At 37.8% G+C, this 20,008-nt stretch overlaps 2 protein-coding genes across 8 annotated transcripts in view; one reads left to right on the top strand and one right to left on the bottom strand.

The window, feature by feature from the left end:
• The window catches only part of SMC4 (structural maintenance of chromosomes 4), a 39,829-nt gene extending 27,396 nt beyond the window's left edge, over positions 1-12,433 (bottom strand). The window contains exons 1-7 of one of the 2 annotated variants that reach the window (XM_072807899.1): positions 12,258-12,433; positions 10,946-11,089; positions 9,877-10,055; positions 9,233-9,424; positions 7,488-7,664; positions 433-597; positions 56-183 (exon numbers count right to left, since the gene is read on the bottom strand). In XM_072807899.1, the coding sequence (XP_072664000.1) occupies positions 56-183; positions 433-597; positions 7,488-7,664; positions 9,233-9,424; positions 9,877-10,055; positions 10,946-11,084 (980 nt within the window). In that variant the 5' untranslated portion in view covers positions 11,085-11,089; positions 12,258-12,433. The remainder of the gene's footprint in view (positions 1-55; positions 184-432; positions 598-7,487; positions 7,665-9,232; positions 9,425-9,876; positions 10,056-10,945; positions 11,090-12,257) is intronic. The other variant, XM_072807900.1, reaches the window with a different exon arrangement.
• A 70-nt stretch (positions 12,434-12,503) lies between these two features.
• IFT80 (intraflagellar transport 80) overlaps positions 12,504-20,008 on the top strand; it is a 123,085-nt gene continuing 115,580 nt past the window's right edge. The window contains exon 1 of one of the 6 annotated variants that reach the window (XM_072807903.1): positions 12,504-12,528. The gene's annotated coding sequence lies outside the window, so the exon portion shown is untranslated. The other 5 variants (XM_072807905.1, XM_072807901.1, XM_072807906.1 and 2 more) reach the window with 5 other exon arrangements.

Below are 20,008 nucleotides of genomic sequence, written 5' to 3'. Positions count from 1 at the left end.
GGAAAAACAGCTAAATGTCAGAAACTAATAAAAACTGATAAATTAATGTACTTACATGTAATATTGGCAGACATGATTCTTTTTTCTAAATATTTCATTTTCCAAGGTAAGAAATTCAATGGCTATGTTTTTCTCTCCTTCTAAGGCATCCTTTTCCTTTTCCACCAGCTTTACTCTGTTTAACTATAAAAATTTAAAATATACAGATTGTTCAAATGTACTTTTTATGGATAGCATCAATTTCAAATGTACTCACATTAAACAAAATTAACTATATTAATAAAAAATGGGTTATTTAAATGTCAATAAGAAATATAAAATTAAATCTAAAACAGTAAAGATTTAACAATTCTAACTTTAGTATTTGACTCAGAATTTGTTCAATATACAAAAAATAGTCTAATTTGCAAGAAGAGTCTATAGAATATTCACCTTCTCTCCTCTGTGTTCATTTAATATTTCAACTCTCCGACACAAGATTTTAATAGGCTCATTTAGCCGTCCGGAACCAATTATATCTTCTAAATATTCAAGCATACCCTCATCATGTTCAGTCTGGCCTTTTGGTTTCATCATAGCGATTTGTTCAACTTCACCCTTAAAAGAAAAGTTGTATTACAAACTTACTGTGTACCTTTTAGTCACATCACTCTTAAGAATTAGAAACAATTAAATCCAATAGTAACCAGTAAGTAAATGATGTAAAGCAGTAGTTTAAAGGGATTTAATAAGATACAAATAAAAATGTTTTCTCCACTGATGTTAGGGTTTTTCATTTTCACAGGTGGTAAGAAACGTATGTTTATACTCTTACAAAATTATAATATACAGTCACATACACATATCAGAGCCAAAGAAAGATTCCCAATCTAAAAAGTTCATTCAATATAAAAAAATATTAACTTTTCTATGAAATAAAATTCAGCAAAAGAATTTAATTTACAATTACTTTGGTAACATTATCAATTATTAATAACATAAGTAGAGCTCTTATTCTGAAAAAGAATTTTCAAAAAAATCCTTCACAGCTCAACTGTAGTAGGAATCCTGCCCCAAGATGGTGTATTATTAAACTTTCTGTATAAACCTGGTGTTCTGAGTTCCTTAACAAGTGCTAGACTTTATAAGGATATCTCAAACTTAATGTTCTAACTTTCTAAAATCAAGACCATTAAATAAAGAAAATTACCTATTTCTTATGATAACAAGATATCCAACTGACAGAAAAATAAAGATCATGGTACATATGAATTTGGAAACCTTTTTTGCAATCGTTAATATAACAGCTTTGAAGTGCAATTAAAATTCTCAGATTAACATATTATTTGTATTTATGCGATTTAATTACAGAGAAAAAAGAAGAAAAAGAATGCACAATCAGTAACCTTCAAGGCTGACTGCCAGGCAGCCATTTAGTTTCATGGTGGAGAAAATTTTGTCTGAACATGCTCAGGCAAAGCGCTGCTACTTTACTTCACAGGAGTAGCCTACTTATGCTATTACAACAAAAGAAAAGGAACAAGCAAGTAGAAAAAAATATATGCCTTTATTTCAGCAAAATAGCAAGGGTGAAAAAAAAAACAAGAAAAAATACACATTAAAAAGCATGTTACTCCTTCAATTTAAATATTTAAAATATTTATTTATGAATAAACCTCAAAAAATCTGGGGTAAACCTTGCTAATGTAATGACTAAGAGTCATATTTACCAAGAGCTCCCACATAAATATAAAGTAGAAAAAAAAATCGGGGCACCTGGCTAGCTCAGTCGGTAGAACATGCCATCTTAATCTCAGGGCTGTGAGTTCAAGCCCCATGGTGGGCACGGAGCCTACTTAAAAACAAAACAAAAAACCTCAAACCAAAAAACAACAAAACCCCCCCATAAACTTAAAAACAGCTCAATTTAAATCTAACAATTGAAAAGCTTTGAATTGAATAACTTTTAGTATTTTTGTATACTATCACTCTTCTGTAGTTTGACCATACAACAGAACATGATTATCAAACACAAAGTAAAAGGTTATCCAAAGAGCTTGTTATTTTTCATTTCTCTGTAACCTCCAGTGTGTTTAGGTTATTGTTTTAACTAAGCGTTTAAACTAAAATATGTAGATATTTACATAAAACATTTTATTCTGCTTCCAATTATCAGGTCCTTCCAAATGTTCGCAGTATTATAAAGTCTTAGGATTTAAAACCTGGAATAACGTCCAAAGTTTTGGATTACAACAGGGCAAAGTCAGTCCTTGAAGAAGCAGTCTTTTTTTTTTTTTTTTTTTAAGAAGCAGAGTCTTATTCAAAGATAACTAGGTAGGGTTTATCAACAGCCACACCACTGACATTTTGGGCTGGATATTCTTTGGTATGGGGAGCTATGCTGGGCATCATAGGATGTTTAACAACATCTCTGACCTCTAAGCACTAGAGGCCAGAAGCATACTACCCCCTAACTCCCCAGCCGTAACAACTCAAAATGTCTCCAGACAATGTTCAATGTCCTGGGGGCATAAGGATGCAAGACTATATTCAGCTGAGAACTGATGTTGAGGTAGTAGTTTAACTTTTTTTGGGTTTATAATCCAAACACAAAATATCTGACATCTGATATTCTAATTTACTGCCTGTTTTAGAAGGCCGAAAAACTACACCAAGAGAACTTACATCTTAGTCAAATGGGCATAAGATATTATTACTTGAGTATATAGTTTTCAGACAGCCAGAAGTTAGGATTCAGTGTAGCAGTTTACGCTGACAAAAATATTCCTAACGGCATCACACTTTTCCTGGCCAAATTACTGAAGAAATGGAACAACACTATTAGGAGATTGCCTAGCTTTGGGTAAAGCACAGCAGTTACTTCTTTGGTTTACTTGTTCCTCTTTCCTCAGTTAAAATGATGGCTATTCAGCTATGATTTCTTTTCATTCTAACAATGTTGCAGACTGTTGAAAATAAAAATGCTAAAATGAAGACAATGACATTATGAATCAAAATAGTTACATTACAAACATCACATAACATTCAGTTTTAGATTGTTTCATGGCACTTTTTTTTCCAGCCAGTTATTATTATCAGATTAGTACCACAGATTCAACAGGCTATTAGAACATTTAGGCCTCTCTACCTGTCACTTGACTTACTGTGGTATTCTAATGACAACTTAGGACCTTTGTTTTGGCTCTCTGTTCCTCAATGTTCTTTGCCTGCCTTACCACCTGCTACTATGTGCTTTCTTCTTTTTCCATTTTACACCATTTCATATATACTTAGAGTTCAGTCTATGCTTGAAAGATCACCACCCCCCCCAACACACCTATCCCATGTGAAATTATACAATATAGTTTTAAGTTAGGGCAATAAGCTCCACACATTTCAGAAATAATTTTAAAGCATCATCATAAACTTAAAATAACCCTTCCATATTAAGGCTCCAAATCACATATCATGGTAGCACGAAGACATAAAAATATTTCAAGTTGCTTAACGCTAGCATCCGAAGCCAGTAAAAGGCCATAGTCCTCTAGAATTATCTCTAGCTTCTATACCTTCAGCAGACTGAATAAGGTTTTAGGCATTTTTTTTTTTTTTGGCTGTTATTTACTACAAACTTCCTTTAAATTATATCAGAGACATTAAGCAACTGTATAAAATACCAAGTATGGTTTTTCAAGAGTAACAAAAATTGCAAATATATTTCAAGAAAATACGTATTAATACCAAGGGCTTAAATCTTAACTTACTAAAATAGGTGGCAAATCAGGATATTGGGATTCAGTTACACCATTCTTTGATAATCTATTTTACAGAAATAGTTTAAAAATCTAAGAAATAAACAGCTATGACGCTCTTTATTCTTATTCACATGGAATCCAAATTTTAGCAAGAATGAACCACAAGAAACTCAACTGCATAGCTATATTAAAATTTTTTTTTCCTAATAAGGCCTGAAGGACTCTTCTAAGAAATACGGATGTTTGCATTAGAACTAAATGGCCCTAATTTACTGGTCTCTACGGTATATATGTATATATACATATACAGATTTTATTACTTATTTAAGAGGGAGCAAGAGCACCCGCACACACTGGAAAGGGCAGAGGTGGGAGAGGTACAAGTACACCCCCTGCTGAGCACAGTCTAGATGCAGGGTTGGAGCTTTCCACCCTGATATCATGACCTGAGCAGAAACCAAGAGTGGGATGCTCAACCAACTGAGCCACCAAGGCGCCCTGAGGCTTTGAATTTTTATATTGTCTTGATAATATTTTTATATTGTCTTGATAATCTTTTTACTTTCCACTGTACTACATTATCCTTTATGTTCTGCTAATAAATTTTTATTCTAATTTGCTCTTTGTCAGCTGCCAGAGACCAAGAAACCAAATGACAAGTTAGTATCTACCTAAAATAAATACATAAATAGAAAGGACAATGCTTTAGTGGGTGGACTGCTTGATGTCTATTCTGGTTGCTTAGGGGTAGCTTCCTATTTTCTTTCATAGCTGAGACTGTTGAATCAGACACGTCTGGATACTGATAGAGCTAAAAAGTCTTTTGATATGGCACAGGCTTACTTCTACAGGCTGAAAGACTGTAACTCACATACTTTGTATGACATGCCAAGCTTAGGAGAAGTACACTGGGAAGAAAAAGGAAGAAGAGATCAAGAAGTAACTTGGACCTAGGTTAATCCAATTTCCAAATTACTAAATAAGAAAAAAAATCTTGGTTCCTAGTTAAAATTCTAATTCTAATTCAGGTTTTATAATAATGAAGACAAAAAGTACATGAAATTGAAAACTTTGGCAAAACTAAAACTGCCTTAGTAGTTGCTTTTAGGAATTTACAAAATCACTCCTGAGACGGCAATCATTAATGTAATTTTGAACCATCATAAAAACATTAAGGTTCTCATTCTTCTAACTTTGGAGCAAATGCATCCACACCAATTAAATCTCCTAAGTCATAGTTACCATGAAATGCTATGGAGACCTAATAAAATCCTACTTATTTACACCAACAGTTATTACAAGGGGAGAAAGGCTTTGAAATTAAGGTATATATAAATGGGGACATGTATAAACATGACTACAATGGCCAATTAAAATCTAACACTTTTTGGAAAAAAATTTTTTTATTCACTTATTCATGAGAGACACAGGACAGGCAGAGGGAGAAGTAGGCTCCCTACAAGGGGGGATCGATGCAGAACTCGATCCCAGGACCCCAGGATCATGACCTAAGCCGAAGGCAGATGCTCAACCACTGAGCCACCCAGGTAACCCAATCTAACACTTTCTGAAGGCATGTGTAAGTGCCTCTAAGGACATAAACAGGGCTTAACCATTTCTGCATCATTTATACCATCTTAGCATAGTGCCTCATTAGGTACTCATTTGAATCAACTGATGAAATTTAAAATGAATTCAAATACTAGAAATATCTACTTCAAAAACTACTAAGTCAATATAATCACTGCAAAAATATTTTTTATCCTCATGGACTTCTAAAATTTAGTGCTGTTTAATCTTAAAAAATAAAATTTCACTCTACTTAGATTACTTAGGCTGTTAAACACTACTACTGGCCAATGTATAAATTTTATTCAAAGGAGAAATGTTATATGGGAGAGAATTTTTTAAAAAATCATATTTTTACTTACCTTCAAGTGCTTTAAAGCTAGTGCAGGAGCCTAAGCTTTTGAAAAGGAATTAAACATCCATATATAAATCACTGTCACTATCCCTCAAGCTTTTAAATAGGGCATCATTATTTCTACCTAGTCTAATCCCTGTTTCTTCTTCCTAACAGGTGAACTCCTAAGGTTCCTATCTGTAAACTTAAATATTTACCTTGATATTAAAAATGTTTTCAATAATTTGTTAAAAGAACAGAAAAAGTTTGTGATTACATGAGCACAAATAGCTTAAGTTTAGGTACTTCAGAAGTACACGTTTAACACAAAGTTGACAATTAAAAAATTTATTTCTTTTGGAAGTTAGGATTTTATTTGGCCTCCTTTATTATGGAATTATATAGAGGCTGCACCAAGGGGAAAAAAATTGCTCTTAGAAGGGTTAAAATGCAGTCCACTTTGTTTTGAGGAATCGTGGCACAGGTGTAAAATTTTGACCAATTACCCCAGGATGACAGTAAATAGACAATACTAAACAAAAGATAAACACAAGTGTAGGTTCATACAAAATGGTATTATCAAATATAATATTAGAGTGATGTAACTTATAATCCAACTTATTCACCAAACCAAATCCCAGAATATGAAAGTCCACGTGACACAAATACACAGCTTTAATTTCACATCTATGTAAATTCAAATTCTGTTTAGAAATATATCTGGAGCTGATTTCTCCCAACTTTTAAATAAGTCCGGGTTACAGAAGTATTACAAATGTACCATACCTGGTAACAAAAGACAGTAATATAAGTAATTCTAGAACAATGGGAACTGACTGAGAACACTCAGGCATCCTAACGAAACTTTCAATATCAAATCAAAATTTCCAACTTAGTTTAAAATCAGTAGCATAAAACATTAAAGAATATCGCAGCTATTTCACATCACAATATAGTTTTAACTATCATACTCTTGGGAGATTCTGGATAGAAGACAGGAAAAGAAAGTAGCTTCAAATCAAAAAGGAATTTTAATGTATCTGACAAAGCCATGTTTTACAGTAGTAACATCTTGAAAGGTAAGACAGAAGTATTCTTCCTACTAAGCAAGGGTTGGTAGGTAAAACATATCTTTTCTCAAAGAACATAGGGTTTCTAATAAAATTTAACTTAACATCAGGTAGTTAGTTCTATTCTCCCTCTAAAAAGACTAAGAACTGTGATACTTCAGAATGATATACGAGTTACTTTCTGTCTTTCAACATGGGAATGGTTCAAGGAGGCCATTCTAACCAAAACAAAAATTGGCTTTTAGTTAACCATGCTAAGTGTTTAGGAAAAAAAAAAAAATACTAGTAAGGCGCTTAAGTAAAAATTTCAAACACCAAATATACAAAGTTCTTTTCATTTTTGTGCTTGTATTAGAGATAAGAACAAAAGTAAAGGACTACTAAAAGATAATCTCATTTAAAATGTTATCTTAAAGGAGAATAGCACAATAAATAGCTGTTATATTCCTGTCACGCTAAAGCAGCACAATAATATTGGTGTTTAATTTTTATTTCACTACGCCAATATTTACGTGCTGCTAGAGCGGAACAAGTACGTCAGTCATCCAAATATAAAATGAGTATCTCATGGTAAAAGCAGTTTTGAATGAATTTCCTTAAATTTCTAGAGCAGCAAATAATGATTCGCATCTTGACTGTAGTATGTAAACCATGATGTGCTGCTACAGTACTTTAAGGCCTCATAAAACACAGGATTCATCCAACAGGGGGAAACCCTCTAAACTTTATTGAAAAAAAGAAGTAAGAAAAGAGAATCACTGAAGTCTTTAATAAACTTACCTGCAAGATTAAAAATCTATTATGGTCCAGGTCAATCCCATGGCTTCGAAGAAGATTTCCAACATCCTTAAATGTTGTCTTTTTCCCACTTATGTGATAGACAGATGTATTATCTCTGTAGGCAGTTCTGGATACATAGAAGTTACTGTTAGGAATGACTTCATAATCATCCCCTTCCTGTTTTGCAGAAAAACAAAACCAGAAAACAACTGTTGGTATTAAGTCACAGGTCTGCACCAAATTTCACTCTATCCATATTCAAGCTAATTCTATGGATTAAAAAACTTCAATTGGTTATGCATATAAACTGGCAATAGTTCTCAGAAATAACCCTTTTAGCAAAGAATAGATTCCAAGTTTTGATCCCTTCCTTATAGATCACAAAAACAGAAAAACAAAAAGCCAAACAGAAACAAAACAAAAAGCCCACCTTCAAACAAGTCTAAAAATATATTTGATTGAAAAAAGAGCACTTGAAGGGGGACAAGAATCTCACATTATCTGAAACAAACTTACCCAAATTATTAAATAATGTTGACAGATTAAATTACCAGTCCATTAAAAAAGCTACAAGAGATGATCCAAGGAAAAGAAGGTAGTAATGGCGTAACATGGCTTAGTTGGTTTTTTTTTTTTTTGGTAAACAATATGCCATGTTAACGGAAGGTATAAAGAATTGCAAAGAATTGACAACTACATTCCTCCCAATTTCTAAAAAAATAAAATAAAATGGACTTTAAAGAATGAAGTATAAATCTACTTTAATATTAAAACTTGCTTTCCTTTAAAAGTTTTGTCATTTTGAAATTATGGCTTTTAAAAATTTACGTGCATCAAACATAATTAAAATAAGCAAATAAATCAAACCGGATTTACTGGCAATCATTTTCCAACCTACATTATATGACAGAAAAGCACTAAGAAACAAAATTAAAATAGATGCCACCAGGTAGATTTAATTAAAGCACTTCATATTAAAAAAAATCTAAAAAACAAAACTTGGAAGCCAAGTCACATCCTTGCTTCATTATGCAGTTTTCTATATTCTTAGGTTCCAATCAGTGATTTTTAAGCCATGAATCCCCAAAGTTAGCTATTCAAAAGACGAGAGAAAAAAAAATACAATAGAACCATTTAAATAATCTAGACATTTTACCTAAAATTGTTTCCTTTTCTAGAAAATAAACATATTAACTTAACCTTCCCCAATTTTAAAGGGTAGTTTATTCATTTACAAAGGTTGGTTTAAACTGAAGCAGAGCTCTTTCATATTCCAAACTAATAACATTAATATGAATTAAAATAACGGGGATAATAAAATTAGTCATCTGTTATATTTTCAAATTTAGGTAATTTATCTGAAAGCAATAAAAACAGAACTTTAAAAACGAACCCAAAATTACAGTTAAAGAATACCTAGTTGGCACTTAGGATACCAAAACTGCTCAATGTTTTATTCTAAAAAGGTAGGCACTATGATGAGCTACTTATAATTCATTCCACTGGCTAAAAATTTTAATATTTTAACAGCTGCCACCCCCACTACTCAAAAAAAAAAAAAAAATACGGTTTTGGAGGTAATGAAATTAGTATCTGGGGGGTAATAAAATCATTATCTATTCTGCTTTGAACATACACTGATTTTTAAAAACCAATTTAAGCGAAAAATTATAATTGTGCAATGTATGGAAATTATGTTCCATACTTGGAAGTTGCAAATAACGAAATACTCGCAAATCCCTTACCTTATCAATTATCTTCTGAAAATGAACTTCTACAGTACAACTCTGAATATCCTTGTGTTCATCAGAATTGTGTATTAGTACCGAAAGTTTTTTAGATCTTATTTTTTGTGCTCGATAGCCAAACACAAAAAGCATAGAATCAATAACATTGGATTTGCCACTGCCATTTGGCCCAATAATACAGGAAAAGCGCTGCATAAAAAGAACAGGAAAAAAAAATTAAAGTGAAGTTAAAAAGGTCATACTATATAACTGATTTTAATTTAAACCGCTTGCCTTTTTTACTTGCAGCAAAACTATTTAAAATTTTCATTTCAACTTGTTTTCCTACATTATATTCTCCTTTATAACAAGCTTCAACATTTTAAGACTATAGTCTAAATCACTTTTACAAAATTCATTCTAATAGAAAAAATACTTCCTCCAAACAAACAAAAATGACCCCTCACCAATTCTACTCTGTGTGGAAAACTTAACAGCTAAAGAGGTACCAACGATAACCAGGATAAACAAAAACTAATTTCAGTTGTTAAAAACACAGGAAACATACCATGTATTATCAGTGAGGATAAACAGGATAAAACTGAAATACCTTGTAATAAAAACACATTACTCTATAATAGTTATTTAAAATGATCAAATACCTTATGAAAAGGTCCCAAAATTTTTTCCCCAGCATAGGATTTGAAGTTCTGGTTTACAATATGAGTTATCATAAGCCGAGGAGCTCCAGCTTCATTGGCCATGGCTGGAGGCGGGGGAGGAGGGATGCTATTCAAAATCTCTTCTAAACTTCTATTATCAATTTCCTCACTTGGTGTCTCTAAGTCAGTCAAAGGGAAGGGAAAGCAAGAGGAAAAAGAAAGCCTGCATTAGTGCAATTAGTTCGGAGGACTACTGCCTGCTAATCTTTGGAAAAATGTTACTTATGAAACCTAGGAATCTGTATTTTCCACTTAAATGTATTTTACTAAGAAGAAATGAAAATCTTTCAGCTTGATTTTATAAAAATAGAAATTCTTAAAGAAATGACCACCAGTCACAAAATCCTACAAAAATCTATCTCTTAGGAGTCAAAATACTACACCATAAAGCAAATCTGGGAAAACCATAACAACCTGATTCTCTGTTCCTCGCCTAAACAGGTGGTTAAATCCTAAGGCTCTAGATCTAACTTTCTCCCAATCTCTGAGCACCTGGAACCTTAACTTTGGACACTCAAGAGCTTCCAGCGACTCTGCCACGGGGCTTCCTAATGTCACCCAATTCCAGTACTCACAAAAAAGCTACCGTAGTTTCAAATAAATTATCGTTATCTTTTTAAACGCAATTTAGACCAGAGAGGTTAAATTAGGGCCATGTCACTTTTAAGATACAATCATGTTAATTCTGCCTAGAAAACAGTCCACTAGCTATTGGCTGATCACGCCGATCTCCGAGGAAATACAAGGCCACAAATAAAATCGTAAATGTAGCCACGCACTTGCCCCAATCCCCTCCAACACCGTAACACCGAAATTGCACGAAGACTCCGACCTCCGAAAATCGCCAAATCGCTTTGTCGAGCACTACGGAACCGACATGCGACCTACAGTCGCCAACTCCGCAGCCCCTCAGCTCCGCGCCCCCAAACACCCGCCAGTCCCGGCTTGGGCGCGGACCCACGCTGGCCGCCCCGCGCGTTCTCCAGCGGAGGAGCGGCGAGGTACTTACCTGTGGAAGCAGGGGCCGGGCTGCCCGCGCGGCCAGGCGGGGGTTCGGGCTCCGCGTCGCTGCTGGGGCCGTCCGGGGACTGCGGCGGCTCTTCCCTCCCGCGCCGGGCGGTGGAAGGTTGGGTGCCCTTTCGGGGCATGGTCGCTGGGGCCGGGGGAGAGCAGGGGCGAGTCAGTCCGCCGGGCCGCAGGGCTGCGCGGGTACATTCCCCGCCGGCCACCGCGTCGGATGAGCTCAGCCCCCACCCCATCCCACTCGGGGAAAAACTCCGTCCACCCGTTTCCGAGAACCCCTTTTAGATAACGCCGCCGGACGCCGGCGGGTGCTCGGTAAAGAAAGGCGCGCGCACACACACACACACAACCCCAAGTGCCAAAAAAGGCGAGATGCGTTTTCTTAAGCCCGAAGCAACTGGGCAAACCTAGACGTGCGTGGCCACCAGGCAAAGGGCAGAACGGCTTACGTTCCATTTTCTTAATGCCTCCCCACCCCCGTCCTCCCACGGCAGAAGGGTCTAACAATCCTCTAATTTCCTAACGAAATAATTCCTGCGCGGCGGCATTTGCTGGTATTCCCACGCTGCTGGGGTTAGCGAAGCAAGCGCAGAAGAGACTTTGGCCGAGAAGAGTTTTGTATCCGCTTCAGGTCTGAGGGACTCTCAACTCCTCCTGAGGAGCGACGACTAACGGGCGACTCGCCACCCACTTTCCCCGCCATTTGGCTCCGGGCGCCGCTGACGGCCCCGGGGGCTTCCAGGTCTCGCTCGCTGCCGTCGGACCCGGAGACGGGGGTCGGCCACTCCCGATTTCCAAGACCAGACCTAGCAGCGCCTGGTCCGGGCCAATCATCTTGGGGGTGGCGGGGGTCTGTCCCCTCCGACCCCCCCGTGGAGCCTCGCTGGACAATCCGCTACGAAAGGTCATCACGAAGGGCTCGGACTCGGTGAGCAGTCCCTTGGGGGAAGAGAGGAGGTCAGGGGGCCGGGGCAGGGGAGACGCCCTTTCCCCGACAGAGACCGGGATTTCCGAGAAGAGCTCTGCGAGGCTTAAGAGTCCGCGTCCCCCGCGCCCCCCCCCGCCCCGAGGCGCTTAAGTAGCTCAGAGAAGTGGCGCCCGCGAGGAGCGCGCGGGAGCCCCGACCGCCGGGAGGCGGCCGAGGGGGGAGGGGTGACAGCGAAAGAAACCTCCCGGCGGCTGCCTCAGCCCAGAGCGGACTTCGGCGGCTCCAGCTCAAGGCCTCTACTTTCCCGGCGCCCGCGGACCGGGCAGGAAGGGAGAGTGTGACAACCTGGTCAGGAAAAGAAGTACTTTACCTGCGGCGCAGGCCACTCGCACCAAAACCGGAGACCGTTGTATAGCACCCCCCGCTCCTACCGGTGTTTCGGCTCCGGGTCCTTCACTCGAAAATGGCGCCTAAAATACAAACTCGAACGGAAATTCGTTACAAATGCGCGCAATGCTTTCTGGGAACCACTAATTTGAAAAAAATGCGGCGCTTGCCACCGCCATCTTCTGCTCGCTTGCACGCATGCGCGAACTCCTGGCGGGACCCTGGCGGGACCCCGGCGGCCGGGCTCGTCTGTAGTAAGTGAAGAGGCGGAGCGAAGCGCTGTTTTGTTTTAGGCCTACGGCAACAGTACTCTTAAAAAATACCAAAAAAAAAAAAAAAAAAAGAAAAGAAATCCCAATCTAGAGAGAGTTTTGAACGAGAGGAAAAAAAAAAAAAAACCCAACCCAGGAGGGCTCCACCCACAGCTGGAGGAGGGCTCCGTCGTCTACTAACGTCCCTTCAGGAGAGGGCGGGCTCGGGTGACCCGCGGAGGGGGAAGTATCGCGAGAAGAGGGAGTGTGCGCAGCTCGTCGGAGTCACTATGGTGACAGGGAGGTCGGGAGGCTTCTTGGTAACTGGTCCTAGCTCCGGGAGCAATCGCCTCTGCTTTCCTGGAACTTTAAGGTAAATCTCGTCGCCTCCGGACGTGGTGAGGAAAGGGTTTGGAAATTGTGGCCATCAACGGATCCCACCTTACCTAGTGTGATAGCGTATGCGGCACCGAGCATCTGCCGCGTCCCCCTGCAGGCAGCGAGCGGGGCGCTGGACGAAGCTTTTGGGATGCGAAGCAGGAAGCCCTGAGTTTGGAAGGAGTAGAAGGACAAGACGAAGAACAGAAACACCCGGATCGGTGAATGATTGCATAGTCTATACGTCAATAGCAAAATACTTTGGAATTTGTTGGTGTCAGGTCATTCGTGTCACTAGCGAAAGGGGAATTTCGGGCTTTTAGGATGATTTGATTGAGATTCCGTAATGGAAGAAAATGATTGGTTGATGTCATCTGGTTATCTCCACGAGAAAATTATCGATCGGAAAATATTCCTTCGGTAACTTTTGAATACGTTGTACTGTGAATTACTAAGCAGGTATTCCTGTTTCCAGAGAACTTAGTTTTGTGGGTCGATTTTTAACGTGGAGTCCGTGGTCCTCTTGGTGGGGCGATTGAGATTCAGTGGAATTCATAATGCTCCCCCCTCCCACCCCCCACCGCCCCCAGCTGAAACGGTAAACGGAATTCTGTGTGTTTGTGCATTTTCCTGGGGAGTTAGTTTCCTCAGAACTTTGATTTGATTCTCAAACGTGGTCCTAATCACCTATTATGTTAACCACCGCCCCCAATAAGTATGTATTCAGCGACACTTAGGAAATTGTCATTGAGAACTGGGAGCCCTGCCCTCCCTTTGACTTTTGCATACTTAGCGCCTGGCATACTAAAGCACGGAGAAATCTGCTTTATAAATGAATTTATGTTACCATTCTAAGTAAGTAGTACGAATCTTGCGCCGGGAGTATAAAGAAAAGTTCAGTGATTCTCAAGAGGGATGTGGAGGAGACACTCCCTGACAACTCTTTTAAGAATTTGGTGAAGTTCAGAGACTGATGTGGTTTGCCAGAACATTGACTCGGGTGTATAACCCACATTTATTTATTTTTATTTAAATTCAAGTTAGTTAACCTATTGAATTATTAGTTTCAGGGGTAGAATTTAGTCCAATTTAGTGATTCATCATTTGCATGTAACAGTGTTACATCAAGTGCCTCCTTAATGCCTATCACCCAATAATATGCCTTTTCTTTCAAAGCTGAAAAAAAATAGCTATTGTTTTCCTAAGATAAACTACAGACAAAGTCTATGAAAAAAATTTTTTGGCTGGTATGCATATTAAGAAAACGTAATGATTCTCTTTCAAAGCTTATGGAAACCTTTGGATTTTCAAAGTTTGTAAAACACTACAAAACTGGGGATGGAGAGGTATCAACCATGAAAAAAAGCAAAGACTAGGCCAAATTGAGTGGGACAGAAGGGTCATGGAGACAATGTAATTAAAAGATGTTACCAGTTAACAAAATCCCAAATCCCATCATTTTTTTAGCTGCATGCTTGGACAACTTACCCAATTTATCAATCTCTCTGAAAATATTTGTTATAAAATTAGTATATACTGTCTGCCCTATAGAATTGTCTGTAATCGTCTACCACACATGCTAAGCATTTGATGTTACTGTGTTTACGACACTGATTTTATTAGGGTATGTATTAAGGATGAATAATGGGATGGCGAGTTAGAAGGTCAGCTTATCAAGGTTCTTGAAAGCCAGACTGACTGAAGATGTTAAATATGATACGAAGGAACCACTTATTAGAAAAATTTTGGGGATCCCTGGGTGGCGCAGCGGTTTGGCGCCTGCCTTTGGCCCAGGGCGCGATCCTGGAGACCAGGGATCGAATCCCACGTCAGGCTCCCGGTGCATGGAGCCTGCTTCTCCCTCTGCTTGTGTCTCTGCCTCTCTCTCTCTCTCTGTGTGACTATCATAAATAAATAAAATTTAAAAAAAAGAAAAAAGAAAGAAAAATTTTGATATAAGGAATGACTTGGTAAAAAAGAAAAAAAATAACAGTAGTTAAGTGGGATGTGTTAAAGAGGAAAAAGACTTAGATCAGACATGGCTGTATTAGATTATTACTGAACAATCCTCCATGTGGAAGGAGAAATGCCTACACAGTAGAATGGAAAAAATCCAGGCACATTTTGGGGGGAAAATCTATAGCTTTTATAGATTTTAATGGTTAAGAGTCTGAATACCTAAAGTCAGCCAGATACTATTCTTTGTTGGTGAATCCCTAAGCTAGTGATGAAGGGATAGAAAGAAAAACTGATAATTCCTAGTTTTACTGCCTTTGATGATTACTATTAGTAACAGTAGGTCTTAATGACAGATGAGAAAGAAATGTAATTTCAATAAATCAATTAAGTGACCTATGGCTTTAGATTTAGTTGGACCTAACTATGCTCCACTTAGAACACATATTTTCAAAATATTCTTAAACCAGCTTGTGTAATGTAGAACAGACATTCATAACAGCTACAGAGTAGACATAAATCTAAAGTGAAAGTAGGATGCTTAGAACAAGTGAAGAAGTGATGTGAGAAGAGATTAGGGTCACAAGAAAACAACTTGATTGATCCCTTCCGATACTTTGAATACTTCTCATTGAAAGTGATAGAGTATAATTATAAAAAGAAGCTGGTCAGATTGGGATGGACTTACAGGGCAGCCCCGGTGGCTCAGCAGTTTACCGCCACCTTCAGCCCAGGGCGTGATCCTGGGATCGAGTCCCACGTCAGGCTCCCTGCATGGAGCCTGCTTCTCCCTCTGCCTGTGTCTCTGCCCCTCTCTGTCTCTTTCTGTGTGCTTCTCATGAATAAATAAATAAAGTCTTAAAAAAAAGGGTGGGGGATGGACTTACAGTCATTTGGGAAAATATAACCAAGTCTCATTCTGATATGAAATCATCTGCTAACAATCGTGTGATTTCAAGTGGTCTGAGAAGAGAACTCTTACTTTTTACATTTTCAAAGTGAAATTTTGCCTCATAGATGAGAATAAATAAATAAGAATGAATTAAAAGAGAATATTTGGAATTAGAATTCAGATCCACATTTGCAATTCTTTAACTGCACACATGAATTTTGTCATCATAATTTTTTTCTAAAGATTTTATTTATTCATGAGAGATACAGAGACAGAGAGAGAGAGAGAGGCAGAGACACAGGCAGAGGGAGAAGCAGGCTCCATGCACCGGGAGCCCGACGTGGGACTCGATCCCGGGTCTCCAGGATCAGGCCCTGGGCTGAAGGCAGTGCTAAACTGCTGAACCACCCGGGCTGCCCATAATATATGTTTTTTTGTCTCTTATAATGTGGTTTCAACATTTCATGAAGTCTGATATTAGATTTGTGGATAAATCTTTAAAAATATTAATCAAGTTTTTAGTTAATTGCAAATAATTGGATTAGATATTAACTAATAATAAAGAATGAATAAATAAGCATGGATTTATATAAGTAATGAACAAATACTTAGAGAATGTTGCTCAAAATTAATATATTGGTTGGTGCGCCTAGCTGGCTTCATTGGTGGAACATGTGACTCTATCTCAGGGTTGTGGGTTTGAGCCCCATATTGGGTGTAGAGATTACTTAAAAATAAAATCTTAGAAAAAAGAAGATTAATAAATAGGCTGTAGAACAGGACATAATATGGAATATTCCTCTTGATAATATAATGCTATTCATTTATATATTATACATTTTACATATTACAGATGTATACATCCATGTAACATGTACATGAATACATATTAGATTACATATTAGTACATGAATGTTATTGAAATTCTCACCTATCCTAGCACAGAAAAAATAGTGAAGAAATGGAACAGTTTTTTGGGGAAAGACTTGAAAAAAGCTTGCTTTTATTCATGTAGGTCAGGATTAGAAAAGATAGACCCAGTGGGCAGCAGAGGCAAGGAATATGAGAAAATAGGATGAGATAGTGCTATATGAATGTTGAAACATAAACATAGATTAGTTTTTTAAGGGTGTAAAATGAAGATAGCACCAGAAAATGTCCATTGTTAGAATCTAGGAGGAAGAAATAGTAATGTCTCAGGTAGGATTCTAGATTATAGGTAACAGAAAACCTAATCTAAATTGTCTTGAGTAAAAAGTTTCTCTTCCCCATCATTTATTTAAATAAAAGTCCTGGGCCACCTGTGAAACAGTCTCTGTCCAAAGAGAATAGAATGTTCTAATTGACTTAAGTCTCTCTCATGCTGGCTTCATTGAAGCCACATGGGCTAAAAGTGGGGAAGTGGGTGTTCCAAAGAGAAAGATTCTTTGTAGGTAAGAGAAGAATGAATATATGTAGAGTGACAAAAACACGAATTTTCACTCTGAATAGCTAACAATTACTCAGTTTTTACTATGTTTTAGGCTCTTTACTGAACATTTTACATACATTTAATCATCATAATCAATCTGTGAAATAGGTATAGACCCATTTGACATGAGGAAGAAAACAATACAGTTTCTGGAAGATCATAGGTGAAAGTTTCAATAAGAAGAGTGTCAAGTGCAGTAGAGACTGAAGAAAATGAAAATGATAATCTTATGAGGAAAATAACATGTATTAGGTTTTTTCAAATGCAGAAATGCATAGAGAAGAAGATAAAATTTGGCCATAATCCTATCACTCAGATAACCCTATGCTAGATATACAAATGTATAGATAAATAAAATACTATGAACATGGTAAAAAACTTCAACAGTACAGAAACATAAAGTGATAATTAAAAGCTTCCTTCTCATCCCAGTGTACCTTCCCTCAAAAAGATCTCCATTGTCTAACTTATCTTCCCAGAAAGATGTTTTAGAATCCTCTAGCTTAAATATATATCCTTTTTTATTGACACAAAGAGTTGAGTTATATTACACTGCTATACACTTTTGTCATTTAACATTATAGATATCTTTATCAGTACATAGAGATTCAATGCACAGATTCATCTCATTTTTTAATTCTGCAGCACTCAAGCATTTTGAGTATGAGTATTCTTTTATGCTAGTTGATGAATTAAAAGGATGAATTAAAGATGACTACTTATTTCAGATTTGAGAATCACATGGTTTATTGGCTAGAATTTATTAGGCCACCTTGCAAAAGGATTATAAATACAGCAAAAAGGTATAATATTTAAAGTTTGGTTGGCAAGATCTAGATATAATCATGGCTTGAACTACAGGGAAATATAAAAAGCATAGCATATGCATATATTGCAGTAAATGGCATCCAGGCATTGGAGTGGGATGGGGGTAGGAGATCTTCAGTAATTGAAATATACCGGCTTTCACAAGCCTGTTTGCTTTGCTTGTTTTGTCTTTGAATGTCTCTGGAAATGGTGAGCCTGCCTCTCTCTTCCCTGCCATGTAAGAGATCCCAGCTCTAGTTTGCGAGTGATTTTATGACAGGACAATTGGTGTAAAAGATCTGCCTGCCTTTCTTTCCCTCCTTTCTCTTCTGGGAAAGAGTTACAGAACTATCAATTTAGAAAACTGTTCATAAAAATTGCACTTTAGGGATGTCTGGGTGGCTCAGAGGTTTAGCGCCTGCCTTTGGCCCAGGGCATGATCCTCGAATCCTGGGATCGAGTCCCACGTCAGGCTCCATGGATGGAGCCTGCTTCTCCCTCTGCCTGTGTCTCTGCCTCTCTCTCTCTGTCTCTCATGAATAAATGAATAAAATCTTTAAAAAAAATTGCACTTTAAAAAATAGGGCCTTGGGTAAGTCATAAGCAAACCATTAATTTTGATATCCGTACCCAAGGGTTAGCCAATATGCAAATGATCCAAACAGAACTTGGTATAAATGTATTTATGATCTAGTTCTTGTGATTCCTTTATTCTTCACATTCTTGTTCACTCCTGAGGCTTGTCTGCTATTTCTTATCTATAAGTTAAGTTATGCCTTCCCTCTTGCCTGCCTAAATTTTTTCTCATCTGTTAGTGCTTCTACCTCTTAGTTTTAATTCTCTTTTTAAAACAAGATTTTATTTTATTTATTTGAGAGAGAGAGAGAGAGAGAGCAGGGGAAGCAGCAGAGGGAGAGGGAGAGAATCTCAAGCAGACTGCACTGAGCCTGGAGCCCAGAGGTCAATGTGGAATATGGGGCCCGATTTCATGACCCTGAAATCACCATCTGAGCTGAAATCGAGAGTCAGATGCTCAATAGACTTAGCTACCCAGGTGCACCTTTTACTTTTAATTCTTAAATTTAATTTTTTTTCTTATCTTGTAAACCATTTAACCAAAGTGGCATAAGTACATTTATATTGTTACACTACTATCACCTCCATCTATCCACAGAACTCTTTCATCTTGCAGAACTGAAACTCTGTACCCATTAAATAATAACTCCCCATTTTTCCTTCCCCTGCCCCAGCCCCTGGCAACCACCACCCTACTTTCTCTCTCTATGAATTTGGCTACTCTAGTACTTCATATAAGTGGAATATACAGCTATAAGGACAGATACTGTCCTTTTTTGACTGGATTATTTCAATTAGCATAATGTTAAGTCTAATTCTTAACATTGGTTCTTTTTTTCTTTTTCTTTAAATTTTATTTATTTATGAGAGACAGAGAGAGAAGCAGGCACCATGCAGGGAGCTGGATGCGGGACTCGATCCCGGGTCTCCAGGATCAGGCCCTGGGCTGAAGGCGGTGCTAAACCGCTGAGCCACCCACGCTGCCCTTAACATTAGTTCTTAATTTTAGTTTCTTGGTTCTAACTCTGTTCCACATTATAAAAACATATACCCACAACCTGAGTGTGTAATATATGATGAACTTTTAAATTTAGGGTTATTTTTTTTGTTTGTTTGTTTTTTTTAGGTTTTATTTAAGACAGTGAGCAAGAGAGAGAGAGAGACAGAGAGCACAAGCTGAAGGAGAGGTGGGGGGTGGGGGGACAGTTGTTGGGGGGGGTGGGGACACAGGCTCCCTGCTGGGCTTGCTCTATCCCAGGGCCTTGGGATCATAACCTGAGCCAAAGGCAGACACTTAACTGACTGAGCCACTCAGGTGCTCCTAAATTTAGTTTTTGATAGAACTATACAGAGTTCTGTAATAAACAAGCTTATAAGTTGCATATATACTTTGGTGTACATTA

Source organism: Canis lupus, chromosome 31 (genome assembly GCF_048164855.1).
Source record: "Canis lupus baileyi chromosome 31, mCanLup2.hap1, whole genome shotgun sequence".
Taxonomy (NCBI): domain Eukaryota; kingdom Metazoa; phylum Chordata; class Mammalia; order Carnivora; family Canidae; genus Canis; species Canis lupus.
Note: the sequence above shows the minus strand (reverse complement) of the source record. Positions and strands in the feature narration are given on the sequence as shown.